Source organism: Mauremys mutica, chromosome 6, assembly GCF_020497125.1.
Source record: "Mauremys mutica isolate MM-2020 ecotype Southern chromosome 6, ASM2049712v1, whole genome shotgun sequence".
Lineage (NCBI taxonomy): Eukaryota > Metazoa > Chordata > Testudines > Geoemydidae > Mauremys > Mauremys mutica.
The window spans coordinates 123,910,605-123,932,323 of NC_059077.1; the positions used below are offsets into that span (position 1 = coordinate 123,910,605).

Sequence of the window (21,719 nt, forward strand, 5' to 3'; positions counted from 1 at the left end):
CAACCCCAGCAGTGTCTTATGCAGGCAGATACTAGTTACACTGACTAACATCGGAACTGGGAAGTGCTTGTTTTCTCTATTATTACGGCTGTATCCAGGCAGTAAAGACAAGCTAATGGAAAGATAAAAACAGTGTCCTTAAGATACAGTATTTTGTTGCCTACTGGAATAATACTGTTATGTACTGTAAGTGCTATCATTAAAAAAAACAAAAACTATCAGTTTTCCTGGGCCTGGAGCCAATCAGTAAGTTGGAAATGCAGAACATACTGAAGAAGGTAACAGAATTGCCAGCCAATACTGGCTAATAGTATTACACTTAAGACTTTCCGTTCTGCTAACACACACATGCAGTGCAGTGCTAGCCCATGAGGGACCTTAAGTAGGAATATTTTTGCCTCCCCCCAGCTCCCACAACACATACTAATTAATAGGGGGCCCCCCTGAGCTGCTTGGGAAGTTCAGATCTGAACTACACATCTGAGTCCAGTTCTGCTAGAATTGCATGAGTACAGTGCACATTAACACCCTGTGCCGTGTTGCCAAGCTCCACCTCTGATTGTGGATCATGTAATTATACTGTTAAAGAAAACAGATGCTTTGAAAGTTCACGGGCATCCTGACCCACAGAGCGCTCCATGGGGAAAAGAGATTTAACGCTTCACCAGACCTTTGTATCCAAACTTCTGCAGAGATAATTTCCTACACACATCCTACCATTGACTTGGAAAAATAAAAGGGGAAAGCAGAAGTTAATTACATTTAAAGGGATAAATTCTCAGCATGGAACATGGGGAATTCAGTATATACAATAAAGCCTAGCTAAAGGAGCTATATATCTAATCCCAACACACACAGTTCTACCAATATCACACTAAGGGTCTGTCTACACTGGAAAAAAGGGATGTTCTTAACTTGGGTTAGTTAACTCAGGTTAAAATAGCAGTGAAGACACAGCAACTTGGCTTTTAACTTAGATAGCAGTTTGAGGTCAACCTCAGACTCCCCTATAAACTTTAACTCAAGCTGCTAACCCAAGTTAAAAGCTGAACGGACGTGTCTTCACTGCTATTTTAACCTGAGTTAAGAACTCACCTTTTTATTTGCAATGTAGACATCCCTAAGAAACCTTTCACGTGCAGGCTTCATACTTGCATTTTCTGGCAGGGTGTCTTTTTTTGGTATAAAACAGAAAAGCAACAGGATTCATTTAGATTCTGGGCCCACTGCCTGTGGGAGGGGTCCCAGAGACATGCCACCACAAAGGCGAACATGCAAGCACTGGTCGGGATTTTTAAAGCAGTCCCAGGGATTTAGACGCAACTTCCATTCATTTTAACAGAAGAATTGAGCGAAACTTTCCAAAGCACTCAGCATTAGCCTAACTCTGCTCCCCATGACTTCAACAGGAGCAGAGTTATAGCCCACATGGACTGTGTTTGAAACTTCCACCCTGTATGTCTCAATACCCTTGACAGCTCTGAAAACCTCAACCACTGAGACTGAGACATTTCTAAAAAACTGCTTGAATTGGTCACCAAAGTGTTAGTTTTGGTAGGTAAAGCAAAGCACACAATGGGATTAACTGTATGGAAACCTCCCACTGAGTTATATGTGAAGTGCACATGGCAGAGTTAACTACTCCCAGTTGCCTTATCCCAGAGCACAGATCTATCCTTTCATACCTGAGAGCAGTGTGTGGGGCAGCATGTTCTCTAGAACCAAGAGAAGCAAAACTGCATGATGGGACTGCTAGACTCCATTTTGGGTCCTTGGGTGAGTGCTGCTATTTATACCTTTACATAGCCCCATGTGGTGTTGGGCGGACAGCTCCCCACTGAAGAGTGGGAAAGTGCTACATACATTTGTTGCTTGCTTTGGTCTCATTCTGATTTGTTTGGTTTTTGGTGGTGGTCCCTTCCAGGGCAAAGTGAGAAAGGAAAAGCAGCAAAGAATCCTGTGGCACCTTATAGACTAACAGACGTTTTGCAGCATGAGCTTTCGTGGGTGAATACCCACTTCTTCGGATGCAAGTGGTGGAAATTTCCTGGGGTAGGTATATATAAGCAAGCAAGAAGCAGGCTAGAGATAACGAGGTTAGATCAATCAGGGAGGATGAGGCCCTGTTCTAGCAGTTGAAGTGTGAAAACCAAGGGAGGAGAAACTGGTTCTGTAATTGGCAAGCCATTCACAGTCTTTGTTTAGTCCTGAGCTGATGGTGTCAAATTTGCAGATGAACTGGAGCTCAGCAGTTTCTCTTTGAAGTCTGGTCCTAAAGTTTTTTTGCTGTAGGATGGCCACCTTAAGATCTGCTATTGTGTGGCCGGGGAGGTTGAAGTGTTCTCCTACAGGTTTTTGTATATTGCCATTCCTAATGTCTGATTTGTGTCTGATACTTGAGAAAGGAAAGTGTTTTAAGGAAGAGAGGAGGAAAAGATACACATTAAAAAAAAAAGAGAGAGAGAGAGAAAAAAGGTGAAGGGGGCTGATTAGATTAAACCAAAAGAGAGCGGAGCCAAGGGTTTATAACGCTGGTTTCTGGCCCCATCAGGTTAGGATGAAGGCTTGGTTAGACTTGAGCACAAACAGTGGGGTTTGAAGGCAGCTGTGTCTGTCCTTAAATGAGGGTTTGATGAAGTGATGGGGGGCGACTATTTCATACAGCTGTTATTACAGACACTTTGTTAATGTATTTTTTTAAATGAGCTCTTAGGTTAAAGCCCGTTTTTTTCAGTAGTCTCTTGGTGTCTCCCTGCCCTTTCTCTTGCCCGTATTTCTGAGAGTCTACAACCCTGTCTCCTACCCAGTGTTTCTCAAATGCGCCACCACAGGCTTTTCATGCAGCCACTACAACCTCCTGGGGGGTGATGGGGGGGAGGGGCAAAGTATCAGCCTCCGCCCGTCCTTGCTCCTGGATGCGCCACGCTGCGTAGCCTCTGGACATGGGCGGCAGGTTATATATTTGTGTGGGGCCCGGGCCCCAGCAATATTCAGGGCTGGGCGCCCTGCTCCAGCAATAGTTGGAGCTGGGTCTCTTCCCGCTGCCCCCCCCCCGGTCCTGCCTGGATCGGCCCCGGCCACCGCAGGTCTCCCCCCGCCGCCGCGACGCTGCCTGGAGCAGGTCCCAGCCCCCGCCTGCCACCCCCCCTCCGCGTGTTCCCCCCCCTCCGCCGCGTTGTGTTGCGTCCCTGCCTGACAGAACGCAGCGCGCCTCTCCCCTGCCTGCTGCCCGGAGGGCTCCCAGCAGATTTACTGTCTGCTGCCGCAGGGTCCTAGTGCCTGCCCTCCGCCAGTACTGGCAAGGCAGGCTGCCCTTACCCTGAGCCTCTCCAACCCCAAACCCTCAGCCCCAGCCAGAGCCCTCATTCCCCCCGCACCCTAATCCTCTGCCCCAGCCCTGAGCGCCCCCACATCATGAACCCCTCATCCCCCTGCACCCTAATCCTCAGCCCCAGCCAGAGCCCTCATCCCCCTGCACCCTAATCCTCAGCCCCAGCCAGAGCCCTCATCCCCCCGCACCCTAATCCTCAGCCCCAGACAGAGCCCTCATCCCCCCGCACCCTAATCCTCTGCCCCAGCCCTGAGCACCCCCACATCATGAACCCCTCATCCCCCTGCACCCTAATCCTCAGCCCCAGCCAGAGCCCTCATCCCCCTGCACCCTAATCCTCAGCACCAGCCAGAGCCCTCATCCCCCCGCACCCTAATCCTCTGCCCCAGCCCTGAGCGCCCCCACATCATGAACCCCTCATCCACAGCCCTCACCCCACAGCCCAACCCTCTTCCCTAGCCCTGAGCCCCCTCCTGCATCATGTACCCCTCATCCTCAGCCCCACAGTCCTCACCCTGCACTCCCTCCTATCCCCAAACTCCCTCCCCCGTCCCACACCCCCCAGCCCAACCCCAAACTCCATCCCAAAGCCTGCACCCTTCACCTCCTCCTGCACACCCACCCCCTGCCCCAGCCCAGAGCCTGCACCCAGCACCCTTCCTGCACCCTAATCCCCAGCCCAGGATCTGCACCCCAGACCTCCCCCGCCGAGCCCCCTCCCAGAGCCTTAGGCAGGTGGGGGCGGAGTTGGGGGGGACGGAGTTGGGAGCAGGTTCTGGGCCCCACCAAAATTTTTACAAACTTGCCACCCATGCCTCTGGAGACAGGCGAGGCACACTGCTGCAGAAGCAAGGGGAGTTCTCGAGGAGGGGAGGGGCTTGGGCTTCAGCCTTGGGGTGATTGGGCAGCAGGCTACACTGACACGACTTCAGGAGCCTGGCCGCAGGGCTTCAGGTGCCAATGCCCAGCTCCAGCCATGTGGGCCTGGCTTTGGGCTCTAGCCCCTGGCACCAGGCCCTGGTCCTATGCTCCAGCTGTGTGGCGGCAGCCAGCTCTGAGTGCTGACCCCGGCCCCATCCACATGGCTGCAGGCTCTTACCCCTGCCTTCCGCCGCGCGGCCTCCAGCTCTGACTGCACAGCAGCAGTATTGACCACTGGCTCCAGCCATGCAAGCTCACCCACCCCATCACCCCAGGCCCCTGCTGCCTCCCCCTGGCCCCACATCCATCCCCCATTGCCCCAGGCCCCCTCTTCCACCCCTTATTATCCCCCCATCTGGGCTTAATTTGTCTTGAGGCTTGCTGAGAAAAGTAATATTGACAAACATGCAACTATCACTTTTCCCAGCACACTTACTAGCTAGCTGGGAGGCTGTGATAAGTGATACCGGTACTTCCATGTTAGTTAATATCACTTATCACAGTCCTCCAGCTAGCTACTAAGTGTGCTGGGAAAAGTGATATTAATGCACATACAAATATCTCTTTTCACAGCATTTTTTATTACTGAGTCTGCAAAAAAAAAACCCACATAAATAAATTACAATGATTTGGATTTGTATCTGTGCATATTTACACATATTTATAGGCATATTTGTTTTTCCTAAACTTAATTAAGTATTTTAGTAAAAAGCTTCAGTGCAATCACCAGCAAGAGTTGGTGGCCACCAAAGTTTCTTGTGAGGCTATGCTATTGCCATAATGTGATGTTGATTCAGTGTCCACTGAAGTCAATGCAAAGACTCCCCTGGCTTGCAGCGGATGCTGGGCCAGATCCATGCTCTCAGCTGCACCAAAACTGCACAGGCAACATAGTTAAGCATGCCTGATGTTGAAACCTGTATAAAGGGGCTCTGATAAAATGGGTTGGTAGAGAGTGCTAAATTGGGATTTGCAAAGCAAAAAGGTGCAGCCCTTTTAATGTAAGTCAATTGAAACATCAAGTATCAGGGGGTAGCCGTGTTAGTCTGTATCCACAAAAACAACAAGGAGTCCAGTGGCACCTTAAAGACTAACAGATTTATTTGGGCATAAGCTTTCATGGGTAAAAAACCCACTTCTTCAGATGCATGGAGTGAAAGTTACAGATTCAGGCATTATATAGTTGAAGTGTGTGTTTCTGATGTTGTTTTAATGAAAATTTCAGAATGTTACTATTTTGTTTATAGATTTTCCAGTTATTTCATACTCTATGGATGGGCTCAGACATTCCTAAATGCAACTGCCCAGGCTCATGGAGGTCTGGGTAATTAGCATAATTGCTCCTATTCAAACTCTATGTAGACAACCCTTGTTACACTTGTAAACAAAAAGTATGACTCAGTATACCCAATGTATAAATTCTACTGCACTCAGACTAGGGATCGCTCAGTGGTTTGAGCATTGGCTTGCTAAACCCAGGGTTGTGAGTTTATTCCTTGAGGGGGCCATTTAGGGATCTGGAGCAAAAATCTGTCTGGGGATTGGACTAGATACCTCCTGAGGTCCCTTCCAACCCTGATATTCTATGTATCAAAGTCAACAACTAATCATGAATGAAATTTGTATTTAGGGCATATGCTTTTCAGGGCAGGGATTATTTCTTAATCGGGGTTTGTACAGCGCCTAGCACAGTGGGGTCTTAATTTTGCTTAGGGCCTCTAAGCATTATCGCAATACAAATAATTCACTATTTATAGAATTATTTTCACTGCTAGATGGTCATCAGTTTTGTAAGCCTAATCATTAGAACGCCTAAAGCTTTTTTTGTTTGTTTGTTTTTTGGGGGGAGGGGGGTAATTCTTCTTTAAATCCAAAGAAATATTAAACATTTGAAAAATTTGGGCAAGTATCTAGCCTGCCAAAGGATATAACATCTCTCTGCTTTCACACTCTCAGAAGGTGTGCAGTTCTGGTCTGTTTTCAAGTCTCATTGAATCCACCTGGTTTATCATTTAATTGTCTACTTATATACCTCTTCAATCAGTGCATTATTTAGAAGTTGAAGTCATTCCATGTGTGGTGCCAAAGCAGAACCGAGACGTGAACTACTCAGAAAGCATAACAAGTCCCTCCATCCCCATATTAAGTACTGGGATTTTGGCATGTGGATATAGGACACTTGTTTTCTATCCTGAGAAAATAAACAACAAATAATAAGCTGTCTCTACTACAAACCAACCACTTGCCTCATCTCCATTTTTAATTCAAATTTACTGGGCCAATTTTTATCAAGCTATTGTAAAACTGGCCTGATGAGATGAAGTTCTGAGCATCCTCATTGCCGGCTAAAGTATGGGGATTGTGGGCAAGAAGCACCTTGCAGGATTGAGCCTCGGATGCTGCTGCGTGGCGGTTTTATGTTCAGGTTGCCAGCTTGCTTCCTGAGCCAGTGGAGGTTAGGCCCACCCTTGTTCTAAATCGGACCAGTTTTTGTGGGCTCTGGAAGGAGTCAGATCCAACCCTTCCGTTAGCCAGTGGGTCACCACAAAATGTGACCTCTGAAGCAAGTGGGTAGAAGATGGAGAAAAGTGAGATGCTAAAGGAACCTCCACTTCCAAAAACAATCAAAAACTGCTCTTTTGGACAGTATTGAGAATACAGGAAGGCACTAATGTAGACCTCAGGAGACCTGGCTTCATTTTCTGCCTCTGCCACAGTCATACTGTGACACCTTGGGCAAATCCCTTCCTCTGTCTATGCTTTAGTTCTCCCCCTGCAAAATGAAGAAAATAGTATTTCCCTTGTCTATTTACATTTTAAGCACTTGGGGGGTAGGGACTGTCACATGCAGCACCTCACACAATGGGGCACTGATCTCAGTAGAGGCCTCTGGCTGCTACTGTAATATTACTAAGTAATGTTAATTGAGCAAGTGATTCCATATGGAAAGGGGAGGGCAAGACTTTAAGGGCAGTCCATGCTGAAACCTTGTCTGGCAAGTTGCAGTTCACAATGAAAGCCTGAGGTATAAGTACATCTTGAGAGGGATATTTCTGTGGGTCTGTGTTTCATTGCCCTGTTGTTTTTGTAAGAAGTTAACAGAATGCGTAGTGAAAAAGCAGACTGTCATTCTGGTGTCCCTAGAACGTGGAAGCCATGAGTTGACTATCAACTGCTGACTGATTTGCACTGTGTGATTCCTAGAAATTAACAGGCAATTTGGCCAAGTGTTACCCTCTGATTTTTAGTAACACTGCAAGATAGTAACACTGAGTCAAAGACCTAGTATTGCTTGTGGGGGGCTGTGTCTCAGGGCTAACTCCATAGGGTGCCTTCACACAACAATGCAATTTGCAAAAGCAGTGTGGGAATTTTTCTTGAAAGCCGCTAAACTCAAACTCCATCCCTATGAACCCTTCATTCTCACCTAAAATGCTGCTGCTGGGAGGCACACAGTCAGTATCTTAGAGCAACCACTGCAAACTGGGCTGTGTGGCTGTGTCATGCTTCTGGAGCAGGACATCGTTCAGGTCTTTGACTCTTGTTCTCTGGCTCTTCTCTCAGTGCTGAAGAGTTTGCTCTGTTAGATGTATCAACAACAAAGGGGACGGGAGAAGCTCTGCCACCTGGCTGGGGTTAGTTTTTGATTCTTGTTGACTTTTTTGTCCTAAAAGCTCCTTGGTGATTGATGGCCCACTAGCTACCAGGGACTTTAAGCAGCAGTGCTTATAGCATTTGAAAGCCTTCTGTAGCATTCAACTTTGTAATGAGACAATGTATCTGTGCAAAGAGCTTTGGCTGGGCTGTAAAATAAAGCAGTGCTATCTCCAGATCACACTCATTTCTCCCTTCCCCTGCAGCAGGGAGAGGGGGGAGGAGAGCTGCTTCCATAACTTCTGGAGAATGGGCCCAACTCTGTGAGGTGCTGAGCACCCTCAGCTCTCCCTGAGGACAAAAGGCGTTTGGGTTGCAGTGTGCCTTGCAGTAGGTGCTCAGTACCTTCTAGGTTAAGTGCTAAAGCATGAGGCTGCATGCTCCAGCGGTAGCCACAGTTCGGCTCATGCACATGTCTGGCTTTAAGATGCAAGCAGGCCCACTTCAGTGACATTACTCACACCCTTAAAGCTAAGCATGTGCTTAAAATGAACAGAACCCCAGTGCTTAATTACTGCCGTTGGGAGGAACAGGACAACTCCCAGCAGTAAGCACAACCCCAGGAGTGGTGGTAGGAATGGAGCCTCAGGCTAGGAAGAGAGAAACAGACCGATGGCAGTCAGTGGAAGGGTTTGGTTGCTCTAAATAAATCTGGATTAAAAAAATCTGAAGGGAAGATGTGGACAGGGGAAAAGGAAGAGAACGATCACAACCACCGGTAACTAGCCTTCCCCATCCCTCACTCTAGGGGCATTTCCCCCCTCCCCCAGTAAGTGAGCCCTGGGCACGAAGGCTCTTTCAGATCAATGATGATATAACTGACCCACTTTGCTCACTTCTTGTGAGGTCCAAAGTCAAAGGACTCTGGCAAATGCTGACTCAATAACTGATACAAGCTCCCAGATTTAGATAAAGACGGCATTAGCAATGCCAAAAACCACACCAAGGTGCACTTCACAGAGCAAACAGAAAAGAGGCAGGGCTTCTTTTTTTAAAAAAACCTGAAGGTTATTATATGGATTTAGGGCCTACGCCAAAACCCAGCAGATGCAAAGGCAAGCCCCTCTCCCGCCCCCAATGATTTCAATTGGCATTGCATCGGACCATTTTTGGAGTGGGGAGGGTAATACAGGACTTTTAAATAATTAACTTTGTGTTGCCTCAGTGGGCAACAGGCGCAGCTACTACTGATGTCTGAGAGCAGTCCCAGGCTCCCTTTCTCCTGCTGACCCCAGCCTTCAAGACCAAAGATAGGGCAGATTAAATATGGTACCCTCTCTCTCTCTCACACACACACATGCTTTTGTTTCTGGCATTCAGAGGATGATGCCTGGGGAGGTATGGCTCAGTGGTTTGAGCATTGGCTTGCTAAACCCAGGGTTGTTAAGTTCAATCCTTGAGAGGGCCACTTAGGGATCTGGGGCAAAAATTGGTCCCCCTAGTGAAGGCAGGGGGCTGGACTCAATAACCTTTCAGGGTCCCTTCCAGTTCTAGGAGATTGGTATATCTCCAATTATTACCTTTATTACTCCTGACTCAGAGTGTCTTTTCAGCAAGATAAAGTTGAACAGCTGCTGAAAAAGATGCAACAGCTACTAGAAGTGCAGTGCTGAGCACCTGCTCTACATGAAGAAGGCTCTGAGGCAGTGGCTGTGCTGATTGAGTCCTGCATATTGCTATGAGCTGAGAGGGGTCAGCCAGGGTCAGATGCAACCTCTGGACTCTGCCCTGCCTTTGGCTGGTGCAGACACAGCTTGTGCTGAATGGAAGGGGCACAGTTGCACAAGAGGAGGAAAGCTGCCTGGATTATCTGTGGATATCTGACACCCAATGAAACACAGATGGCCCATGTGCTCTGGAAAGCGAGGACATGCTCTAGTTATTAGTGCGAGATAGCAAGAGAGCCCTGCTTGGCAAGCTGAGTAGAACCAAAATGCTGTATGACCCCTTTCTATATCTGCCTACTCCCTCCCTTTAACCATCTTGTCTATTTCCTAAGAACACCCCAAATCCTGCCAAGAACCAACAAAATGCCTTTACCAGGTCGAGCACTTGATGCTTATATGTGAGATGCAACCAGCAGAGAGCCAGAATTTCTGCTGTTTAGTCTGTTAGGATTGGCCTGAGCTCCATGGGCAGCTCTCATTTGTCCTTCTCTCTGACAAGTTTCATGCCATAAATGTAAAAATCCTTAATGAGCTTCTATGTTTTGCAGACAAGTGATAACCAACGTCTCTTTGCACTCCCCAGAGTCTTAGGTTTTGGCTCCGTGCCAGCAGCTGAGCCAGGAAAAGAGACACATGAGGAAGAATGGGCCACAGAAAACAGCCACAAGTGCTTGCAGCATTTGTTCTGATGCGCTGCAAGAGGGCAGAAGACAAGAGGGCCAAGTTTTGCCTCAGCTACACCACTGTAAATCCTCCAGAACTCCACGACCTAAGTGGAGTTCTGGTGTATTTACTTAGGTGTAACATGAAACAAATATCAAAATGATCCTGGAGAAACCACCACACAACACTCATGAGGACTGTTTTTCCTTTTCAGCCAGTAGTCAAAAATACCCCGTTACCCTGCCATGCCATTTCACAGCAGTGGCTATCTCCTCTTTACACTAAGGCAAGCAGATCTTGCAGATTTAAGGTATGTCCCCTTCGGAAAACAGCAACACAGAGAGGGAACATACCTATGGAGCCTGCTCCTCCTCTCTATTAGACCAAGCATACATTGAAGTCAGTGGAGTTACACACTGGATTTCTACCAGTGTAACAAAGCAGAGGAAAGCTGGTCCAGTTGTAAAACCCAGGTTCAGTTTCCTGATCTGCCACAGATTTCCTGTGTAATCTTGGGCATGTCACTTTCTCTCTGTGCCTCAGTTCCCCAGCTGTAAAAGGGGGATATTACAGCACTTCCTTATCTCACAGGCATGTTGTGTGGCAATTTAAGATTGTGTGGTGCTCACACACAACAGTACAGAGAGCCATGTTAGTACAAGAGATAGAGGCAGGTCCATAATGATTACCTTTTCATTCAAGGGGCTGGAAGAAGAAAATAACCTTAAATAGTTCCTTATGGGGGGAGGAGGGATGAATGAAGTAGGTCATCTTTTTTTCCTTGATAAGCTGCGACCTCACCCCTTTCCTACAACTGACATAAAAACCTTTATGATGCAATATTGCCTCATACTAGGTATTTGTCCAGCACCTCGCACAATGGGGCCCAGAGCTGGCTCAGGCCTTTAATTACTATGGTAAGTGTTAATCATTCATAATAGAAGAGGGCTAGTCAAAAGGCTAAGTATTTTCATTTCTTTCTCCTAAAAGTTTGCATTTTTTTCCAATTTTTTTCATGGACATGTTCAATTTATAGTAATAATCATTTTGATTCAAAAAAATTTAAACTTCAGTTTTTAGGGTTTCCCCCTTTCCCTGTTTTTAAACTAGGAAAAGAAATAGTGAACTGATCAAAAAGTGAAAAAAAATTCATTTTGATTTTAAAACAAAATGTTTTATTTAGATGAAAACCTCAAATGTTAAAGTGTTCTGCATGTTTTCCATGCAAAAAGGCCAGTTTTTCCACTAATAAAAGCTCTGAAATTTTTTGATCAATAATAATAATAAATAAAACCCAACAAATTTCTAACAATAAGCTTTGATCAAAACAGAATCAGTGAACCCCATTAAAGATGACAATGGTGGGTGGCTGGGATGGGTAGGGCACCCGCTATATCCCTCATCCTCCTCTTGGTCCTGTAAGAAATGGTCATCCGTGTCAGAAAACGGAAAGATCTTTTATTGTATGTGGCTGGAGAAAGGGTCAGGCCCAGGAGGGGCTGACAGGGAACTTCCAGACTTGTTTTAATGAAGAGTTTGTAAGTGAGTGTAACATGGAAGGAACAATCGGGCTTTATTCTCTTTGCCACACCAACAATAGAGGGACTGTCATGTTCAAAACATGCAGAATCACGGCTAATCTGTTGGGTGCTTTACTTGCACAGTTGAATTGGTTGATTTCTTTCCATGTAGTTTATCATAGAAAGAAGGTCTTTACTGTGTTTGCTTGAGCCTTGTTTTTGCAATAAATTCACCAAGCATTATCATCACACAGCAGGAGCATCCTTGCTTTGACTTGTACTGACAGAGCTCCTCTATGCAAGACACTCATGAGGATAACCCCTCCCTCTGGCCTTCCCAGCAGCCTCTAGTTCACCTTTGTGTCAAGTTTCCCTACACAAAATATATCAAAGCACACCCTCTGGGCATGGTTTTGGCAAGTACTATTCTTCCCAATTAGGACACTGCTTGCTTCAGCACCATCTGAAGGCAACAGGAGTTCAGCCATTGATTTTCAAGGGGGACAAGACATACCAGTAAAACGTAGACAAGATTTTTCCAAAATTGACTAGTGATTTTATGTGCCTCAAATTTTCAGTCACCAACTTGAGACACCTTAAAAGGGGGCTGATGTTCAGAAAGTGCTAAGCACTCACCCTCTGGAAAAATCAGGCTCCTTTAAGGGGTCTCAAGTTGGGCACACAAAAATTGAAGCCTCCAAAAATCACTTTAGAAAGTCTCAGGCTTAGTTTCTCTCCATGCACATGTGTGTCGGATGAGGGCATAAACCAGGGGTGGGCAAACTTTTTGGGCCGAGGGCCACATCTGGGTGGGGAAATTGTATGCAGGGCCGGGGCGGGGGTTGGGGTGCAGGAGGGAGTATGGGGTGTGGGAGGGGGTGTGGTGTGCAGGAAGGGGCTCAGGGCAAGGGATTGGGGCAGAGGAGGGGTGCAGGGCATATGAGGGAGCTCGGAAGGGGGTTGGCGTGCAGGAGGGGTGCCGAGTGCGAGAGGGGGCTCAGGGCAGGGGGTAGGGGTGCAGGAGGGGTGGGAGGTGCAGGCAGGGGGCGTAGGACAGGGATTTGGGGGGCGGGGTGCAGGAGGGGTTCGGGCTCCGGCCCGTGCCACTTACCTAAAGCGGCTCTGGGGTGGCAGCGGTGCGAACCGGGGCCAGGGCAGGCTCCCTGCACACCTGCCCTGGCCCCACGCTGCGCCGTTCCAGAAAGCGCTGTGGCCCCTGGGGGAAGGGGGGGTGGAGGGCTCCGCATGCGCTGCCCTTGCCGCGCCTCCAGGTACCTCCCCCAAAGCTCCCATTGGCCATGGTTCCCCGTTCCCAACCAATGGGAGCTGCGGGAGGCAGTGCCTGGTGGCAAGGGCAACACATGGAGCCCTCTGCCCCCCCCGCCCCTGGGGGGCTGCAGAGAAGTGGTGCTGGCCGCTTCTGAGACCGGTGTGGGGCCTGCAGCACCACGGGGGGCAATCCCACGGGCCGGATCCAAAGCCCTGAGGGGCCGGATCCGGCCCGTGGGCCGTGGTTTGCCCACCCCTGGCATAGACTCACTCTGCAGGAGGCATTGGGCCGTTGTCAAAAGCAGCTGTCTTGAACGTACCTGGGGCACGAAGATTTGGGACCCCCTAGTTAGTGTGGCAGGGGTGGGAAGAAGCAGGGAGTGTGTGTTTCTCCTTCTGAGCAAGCAAATCAAGCCGCTTCCTTGTGCTCTAGAGACCTGGTGGATTTTGGGGGCAAGACAATGACCCTATTGGTCAGCCCCCAAAGGAGGAAAAAGGGGAAGCAGCCATTTAGGGCCCCTAGAAACCCGAGGCAGGGGCACCAAGCCTGACAGGGAGGGGTTTCAACAACTGGTGCCCCAAAGACAAAGGTAAAGCAAAAGGGGGCCGGCATGGCCTATGACAGAAGGGAAGGAAACAAGCTGGACATGTTGTAGGCCTAGGCTGGTGTTTGTTGGTCTGCTTAGAGCCCTGATCTGGGGTGTTTTGAATCTCTAAACGAACCTTGTGCACAGTTCTACTCTAGTCACCCACCCCACCCCGGATATATTAGTGGCTCTATCGAGTCCTAATACATACCCACCTGTCTGAGAGCTCAAGGATGTGAAATGAAGTAAAGAAACAAGCCCTGCTGCAAAGAGTATATAATCTAACTCTGACATGATAAACTACTTGCAGTGCTTCAGGTGAAGTTGTTGCAGGACAGGGACCTAAACAAGAATCATGAAAGGACACCAAATAGTGCATGTGGGAGAAATGTCACAGTAATAAAATCATGCGGTTCCTCATTAAGACCCAAATTCTGCAAAGCACTTTAGCATGTGCTTAACTTTACACATGTACTTAAATCCCACTGACTCCACACGGGTGCAGAAGCCTGGCTGTGCAGAGGCAGTTGAAAGATCAAGGCCTAGAGGCATGTCCACAACTTGATGCTTCCATTTGTTTTTAGAAGGTTACTTCTTTTTAAACCAACCCCCGCCCCCCCATCACCATTTCTAATAGGAGAGGCAGAACATAGGCAGTATATGAAAAATAACCTATAGAATAAATATTTATTCCGTTAAAAGGGAGTACACAACTCTTAATAAAGGCTGCCCAATTAGATGGCATTTACACTGACAAGAGGAAGGATGTTACTAGCCAGGGATGCGTGAAACTCTGCTCCAGTTCCCTGCTCTGCCATAGCCTTCGGTGTGACCCTGGGCAAGTCCCTTGACCTCTCTGTGCCTTGGTTCCCCATCTGAGAAAGGGGAAAATACCACTTCCCTCCCCCATCAGTGTGTTGTGAGGAGAAATATATGAAACACTATAAGGCATTCAGATACTACAGCAATGGAGGGCACACAAGTACCTAAGACTGATCAGTTTCCAAAACAAAATGCCATCTAACTCCTTCTAGACTACATCAAATAATTAAGTGCCCTCAATACACATTAGAAGGGAAGTGGGGTAATTAATTTTAGATAATATCTGCTTTGATTTAGCATGCTATGACTCAGCTTCAGCTGTTTCATACCCAAGTTCTTTTGTATCTTTGATTTGTTGTTTGGTTTTTTCCTTGCCAGTGCCAGCTGTATTGGAAACATGCTTTGCTATTTTGTCATTTGCCTTTGAAATCACTAACAAACTTGTATGTTCCAAAAATGCATGCAACAGGCTACAACATTGGCAGTTTCTCAAATGAGGCTCACTTCAGCTCTAGGAAGAGGCAATTTTACATTAAAAAACAGCTGCTGCAGTTGGCTGCCGTAGGCCAGAAAGAAAGACTAAGAGAGCACAGAACACTCATTCTGGAGAAACACATGTATTAGGGTGGGATCTGATGAGCAATGACAATGAACATACACTATGCCCTTTCCACCCATTGCAAAAATAAATAACATAAGTTTTCAAAAGTGCCAGCTAACAGCAGCAGCAAACTCTGCTGCCAAATGTACAAGGTTTTTCCCCATTGAGTTACCTGAGCCAGAGTTCCCAAGCTTCTGCAGTTTTGCCAGGAGTTTCTGAGCATCCTTTAAGCTGCTGTCCTTCTGGCTGTACAAGAGCAACCTCTTGGCATCAGAGAACAAGCGGGAAATGCTGCAGGACAGGGATGGAAAAGCAGACAATGCAATCATTAGCCTGGTGGTGCTGTCTGCACCAACTTCCACAGGCTCAGGTTTATGTCTCAGTTTGTTTATATTCAAAGACAACCCTCTCCTGTACTGTGAAACCTTTGTTAAGAGACCTCCAGGGGACAGAGTGAGGAAGCCTAAATAAAAGTGGCCTGTAATGAAAGATTTAAAAAAAAAAAAAAAAAAGCACACTGGGACCTTTCAAGTTATTTGAAAGCAGTTATTTAAGATGAGGGGGATGTGAGGTGCTTCTGGTAGGTTTGTCTGGTTTTTTCTGCTAGGATAAAACACTTAGCTGTTTGCAAACACACTGCTTGTAGAGCACCTCGACAAATACATCCCCTTTTCTTTACAATTCTTTTCCAGGTAGACAAAGTCAACTGACCCTGAATTCCGATTGTTCTGTGATTATAACCGTGATCTTAGGGACAGATTAGGGCTGACCATCCCGTGGGCACAGTGAGATGGTAAGGGAATGGCACAAGGATGCCAACCACAGCTGGAGTCCCTGCTCTCAGCAGAGCACAACTGCCTTGGCATGTCATCGCACTGGGACCACTTGGGCAAGGCTTCTCCTTGGTGCCATATGCTGTGAATTTCCCCCCCAGACTGGGGAACCCAGGGAATACGCTGTTATCTCCGAGAGGCAATGCTCCCTGGGAGCAATGCAGAGTCACACCAACCCCTAACACAGGGCTGTAGTCGAAAGCTATTCATGTTACAGACACAGCACATTGTACGTACAGTCTGTATTCTCCTTGGTGACTAGCAGAAGGCATACGCTCCTCCATCTCACTCACTCACTCTCATTGCTCAGGAGTCCTTAGTGGCCATTGTTCCAGACCACCACTATTGTTCCTGCCCTTACCCATACAAGATGCAACAGCTTTGATGGAGTTTTAGCGCCTTTGTTACAACTGGCCAGTGATTTCAGGAAAAAGGCCACACCCTGTCCATAACCTGGCATCTCCCAAACTAAACAGCTTCTCAGTCAAGGAATAGGCCTGACTCTTCTCTCTATAGGCCAAATTCTACCTCTGTTTATATTCATTCCTTACTCAGGCAAAACTCCTTATTTTACTGTATCAGAGGGGTAGCCGTGTTAGTCTGGATCTGTAAAAGCAGCAAAGAATCCTGTGGCACCTTATAGACTAACAGACGTTTTGCAGCATGAGCTTTCGTGGGTGAATACCCACTTCGTCGGATGCAAGGCACTGTGCCTTCGGATGCACTTCTTCTTGCATCCGAAGAAGTGGGTATTCACCCACAAAAGCTCATGCTGCAAAACGTCCGTTAGTCTATAAGGTGCCACAGGATTCTTTGCTGCTTTTACTTATTTTACTGGGAGCTCTGCCTGAGTAAATACGAGGGAGGACGGCAGGATTTTCTCCTATACATTATACTGAGTTTGCACAATCATTTGCTATCTATAACAGGACTTGCTGTGTACTGCAGCCATGGGTTCTTTGTATGGTTCCTTCAAAGTCCAGCTGCGGGAAAGCACCACCACAGAACACAGCACTTGGTGGTGACTCAAGTAACTTAGCCCTTAATTCCAATCTAACCACCAGCTGCTATTCCCACAACTCATCTTACTCTTGACTGGCTGTCCCCTGAGAACGGTCACAAGGAAAAGCAAGATCTTGTACTTACATAGACCTGTTGAAGTTTCCGACGACACCTGGGGATTCCCCGGGCGTTGGGTAGCGGAAGCAAGGGTTGTTGGCATTACAGATAATCCCTTGGAGCCAGGGCAAGGTTCCCGCTGAAGGCATTGCCTTGTTTGGAAAGTGACCTAGAACAGAGGGGCAAATGTTAGGAAAGGTTACACCTTTATTCGCAAAATTGGAAAATGGGAGAGATGTGTGACAGTGTAGGGTCCAATCCGTGCTCATTATGTACGGTTACCTCTTATTGAAGTCAACAATACATCAACCCCAAGCATTTAGAGGTCAGGAGTCCAGCCCCCAAACTTATGAGATTTTAAAAATAATAAATATGGGACTCCTTTTCTTTGCTTTCAGGTGTGAGCCTTTTGAGGGCATTTGGGTTATGTTTTCAACCTTCTCTCCCATAAGGGCTAGAAACTTTTTTTTGATTGAAAGTGGAAATTCTTACTTAATCACAGGATTCCAGGAGCTGGGGCTTCCAGAAAAAACCCCCACCAAAAATATGGCACACACTTAAAATAAATAAATAAATAATAGAGACTTGGCAACACTGAATTGACAGGAGATTGGAGTGAACAAGGAATGAAAGACCTGGCCCCGAATTTGGAGCTAGAATGTTCTCCAAATTCCCTCCTCACCAATCCCTGGTTTCTCATGTCCTAGCAGATGCTTTAAACACAGAAAGAGCAGTCTGAGAGGGAAGAAAAGCTCACAGGGTAAATTCTCCCTTCAGATGCATGGATGAGCAGAGCAGCTTCCTTTGCAGGCTAGACAATAGTAGCCACTGCTGCAGGCAGGCAGCCAGAAGGGGTGAGAAGCAGGGTCTGCGCTTTGTGCAGGGGGAGAGAGTAAAACTGCTCCCTTCCCCTCGGCAAAAGTAGGTTCTTGGGCTCTTCCCCACAGTAGGAACTAGATGCACAGTAACTTCTTCAGGCTCCCCAGTCAGCCCTGGCTCCCTCCACCTTGCAAGCTGCCCCGGGTCCCTCCTACCCCTTGTTTCTGCCATGTCTGAGGTAAAGACTCCTCCCTGCCCTCCTCCATCACTCCAGGCATGCCATGCAGGGAAATAAGTGGCACTCTCTTCACAAAAAGAACAGGAGGACTTGTGGTACCTTAGAGACTAACACATTTATTTGAGCATAAGCTTTCGTGGGCTACAGCCCACTTCATCGGATGCATGCAGTGGAAAATACAGTAGGAAGATACATATATATACACACACCCCCACACACACCAGGGCCGGCTCCAGACCCCAGCGCGCCAAGCGTGCGCTTGGGGCAGCATTTTGCCAGGAGGGCGGCAGGTGGCTCGGGTGGACCTCCCGCAGTCATGCCTGCGGAAGCTCCACCGGAGCCGCGGGACCAGCGGCCCTCCCGCAGGCACATCTGCAAGAGGTCCCCCGGAGCCGCGGGACCGGCGACCGGCAGCACGCCCCCTGCGGCGTGCCACCGTGCTTGGGGCGGCCAAATTCCTAGAGCCGCCCCTGACACACACACACACACACACACACACACACACACACACAGAACATGAAACAATGGGTGTTACCAAACACACTATAACAAGAGTGATCAGTTAAGGTGAGCTATTACCAGCAGGAGAGAAAAAAACTTTTTGTAGTCGTAATCAAAATGGCCCATTTCCAGCAATTAACAAGAAGATGTGAGGAACTGTAGGGTGGGGGGTGGAATAAGCATGGGGAAATAGTTTTACTTTGTGTAATGGCCCATCCACTCCCAGTCTTTATTCAAGACTAATTTAATGGTGTCCAATTTGCAAATTAATTCCAATTCAACAGTCTCTCATTGGAGTCTGTTATTTCCTCCCTCCCCCCCCCCCCCCAGTTCCTCACACTTATTTTGCTCTGACTTCCATTTCAGATTAAGGAAATTAGCAAAGAAAGAACCAATGCGAAGTCCATGAGGATTGTGATTCACTCTGTTGCATTCTGCATGTGAACCAAAACACAAAGCAAGCAGGCATCCTCTACATTTAGAAGTGTGGCATACAGAATCCAGCATTCCCCTTCAGTGACATAGTTGCAAACACTGATCTTCTTTTTCAGTAATGTTTAAAGTAATGCAGATTTTTTCTAAGCACATGTTTTGAAATCCTGAGGACGTAGATTTTAAAAAAAGTAAGCTTCCACAAGATAAAGACAGCAATCTCACCACAGAGCTACATTTGCAATGGTCTGTTTGGCTTGACTGGTGGAAATCATAACGATCACTTATATAAGGGGAAACAAATCTTGCTGACTGTATCGGATGAGAGCGCTTCAGCCAGTCGAGGCTGTTAAAAATTATCAAAATCCTGAATGGCAAAGGCTTAGCCTAATATGTGACTCAACCCTTGGTTACATTCTTGTCCTTTTCAGATAAGATTAGACAATGACAATTTTTGTTTTTAACCATGCTCGGCACAATAAAATATTTAATATCTCACACTTTGAAAGTGCCTTCACATTGCCTAGTTACTATTATAATTTGTAACTGCCTGCAAGTCATTTCATACACCGTACAGGATCACCACTGCAGATAACAACTCTGTTCCTCTAAAGACATATGCAGAGTTGCCACAGAGTTCACTGTGACCCGATTTCAAGGTTTCTCTCTATAGCCGGGCTCCCGATTCCACAAGAGACAACATTCCACTTTACAAGACTCATCCATGTCTGTTTGCAAATGAGTGAATGTTCAATGAAACTGAACTGCACTAGAGAGGCTTAAAAGAAAGAATCCAGTTACTTATTCTCGGAAGCTATAAAATGAAAGGAAAGATGTTAACTCAAAGAGTTAATTCAAAGTGTCGGATGCCACGCTACACTTCCTGCTAAAAGCCTCAAAAAATAAAATGTTATTAAATAAAAGGGAAGGATTCCATATCAGACAATAGTTGATTAAAATTCAGCTCCTGACAGAGGTGTTAAAGGAAAGGATTTAGGGCAGTATATGCAAATTTGAGTGCAAGTCTGAACAGGGAAAATACCTCTGGCTTTCAGGCTACACACAGGGCCAGATCTTCAGTTGGTGTAAATGGGCATCAGTTGAGCTACATTGATTTACACCAACTGAGACTCTGGCTGACTGAGCCCATCTGCTTTCCCTGAGTTTCAGATGCCCTAATGCCGTTGTCTCCACTAACACCATCCTAAGGCTCTGTAAGGAAAGACCGTAGGAATGTCTCAAGGAGTACAAAAGCATGACATTTCACCCAGGGAAACTTTCGGTGCCTGCCAAGCATTAAAGACAGCAAAAGGCTAGTTAGGCAAAAAAAGAAAACCCACAAGGCTGAGTATGTCCAGAGTTTGCTGGATAATGGAAAACTGCAAACATCAGCACTTCAGCTTTGCTGGAAGCCAGATTGTGAATAAAGTATTTCTCTGTGAAGGGATTCCCAGCTGGCTTGAAGCTCTACCAGGCAGCATTCTGTATAGCAGGCACACGTGTGGGAATATTGTGTTAATGCAGCAAAGCTGCTTTCATAATAATCCATTGTTATATTGCATTTTAAAAGCCGAACACTTGGTACTCCCCTGTGCGTTCTGTGGAGAGCAAAATTCTCTGAACTTGGGCATTAGGCCTAACCTAGGAGTAAGCAGGTAAAGGAAAGAAACAAGGATCCCTTCCCCAGACAGCTGACTGCTGCCGAGAGGAGATCATCATAAGAATACCGGGCACATTGCTGACCAGCAAATCAGGCTCACTAAACAGGGAGCATCCCAGAGGACCGAAGGGGTCACTGGAACCAAAGGGAGGACAGCATGCCTTTTAAAGAGGCAGGAGGAAGCTAAGAGGACTGCTCTATGTCCATAGATGATCTAAAAAGTCAATGCAAACCTGTTTTCCCCAGACAAAAAGCTGTGTGTGATTCCAGATGGGAAGCAATGCCCCTAAAATAAGCTGATTCTATCGCCGTCTGCTGAGCTAACATAGTCCCTGGTGTTTTTATATTCTTTAATATGTATATTGCCGTAGCCCTAGCCCTGGCTGAGATCAGGGCCCACTGTTCTGGTCACTGTACAGTCACATATAAAACTGCCCCCCTGCCCTAGAGATCTTATCTAACTAGACAAGACAGCCAGCTGGTGGGAGGGCAAACAGAGGCAGAGGGGAAGTGACTTGCCCAGGATCACACGGCAAGACAGCAGCAGAGCTAGAAACAGAACCCAGGTTTCCAGATTCCACATCTTGTGCCCTTCCCACTGGACCACACTGTCTTCATAGAATCATAGAATTCAAGATCAGAAGGGACCATTATGATCATCTAGTCTGACCTCCTGCAAGATGCAGGCCACATAAGCCGATCCACCCACTCCTGAAATAATTCTCTCCCTTGACTCTGCTGTTGAATGCTCCAAATCATGATTTAAAGACTTCTAGTAGCAGATAATCCACCAGCAAGCGACCCCTGCCCCATGCTTCGGAGGAAGGCGAAAAACCTCCAGGGCCACTGCCAATCTACCCTGGAGGAAAATTCCTTCCCAACCCCAAATATGGCGATCAGCTGAACCCCAAGCATGCGGGCAAGACTCTCCAGCCAGACCCTCTGGAAAAAGGCTAACAATATCCTATCATTGACCCTTTGTACTAATTACCATTGTGGCATGTTATTGACCTATTGACTAAACCCGTTATCCTATCATACCATCCCCTCCATGAACTTATCTAGCTTAATCTTAAAGTCAT

The 21,719-nt window shown here is 47.1% G+C and overlaps 1 protein-coding gene across 1 annotated transcript in view; it reads right to left on the bottom strand.

Annotated features, from left to right (window-relative positions):
• The window catches only part of LOC123372271 (phospholipid-transporting ATPase ABCA1), a 156,097-nt gene that overhangs the window by 102,611 nt on the left and 31,767 nt on the right, over window positions 1-21,719 (bottom strand). The window contains exons 4-5 of the mRNA XM_045020273.1: window positions 17,015-17,156; window positions 15,208-15,326 (exon numbers count right to left, since the gene is read on the bottom strand). Of these exons, the coding sequence (XP_044876208.1) occupies window positions 15,208-15,326; window positions 17,015-17,156 (261 nt within the window). The remainder of the gene's footprint in view (window positions 1-15,207; window positions 15,327-17,014; window positions 17,157-21,719) is intronic.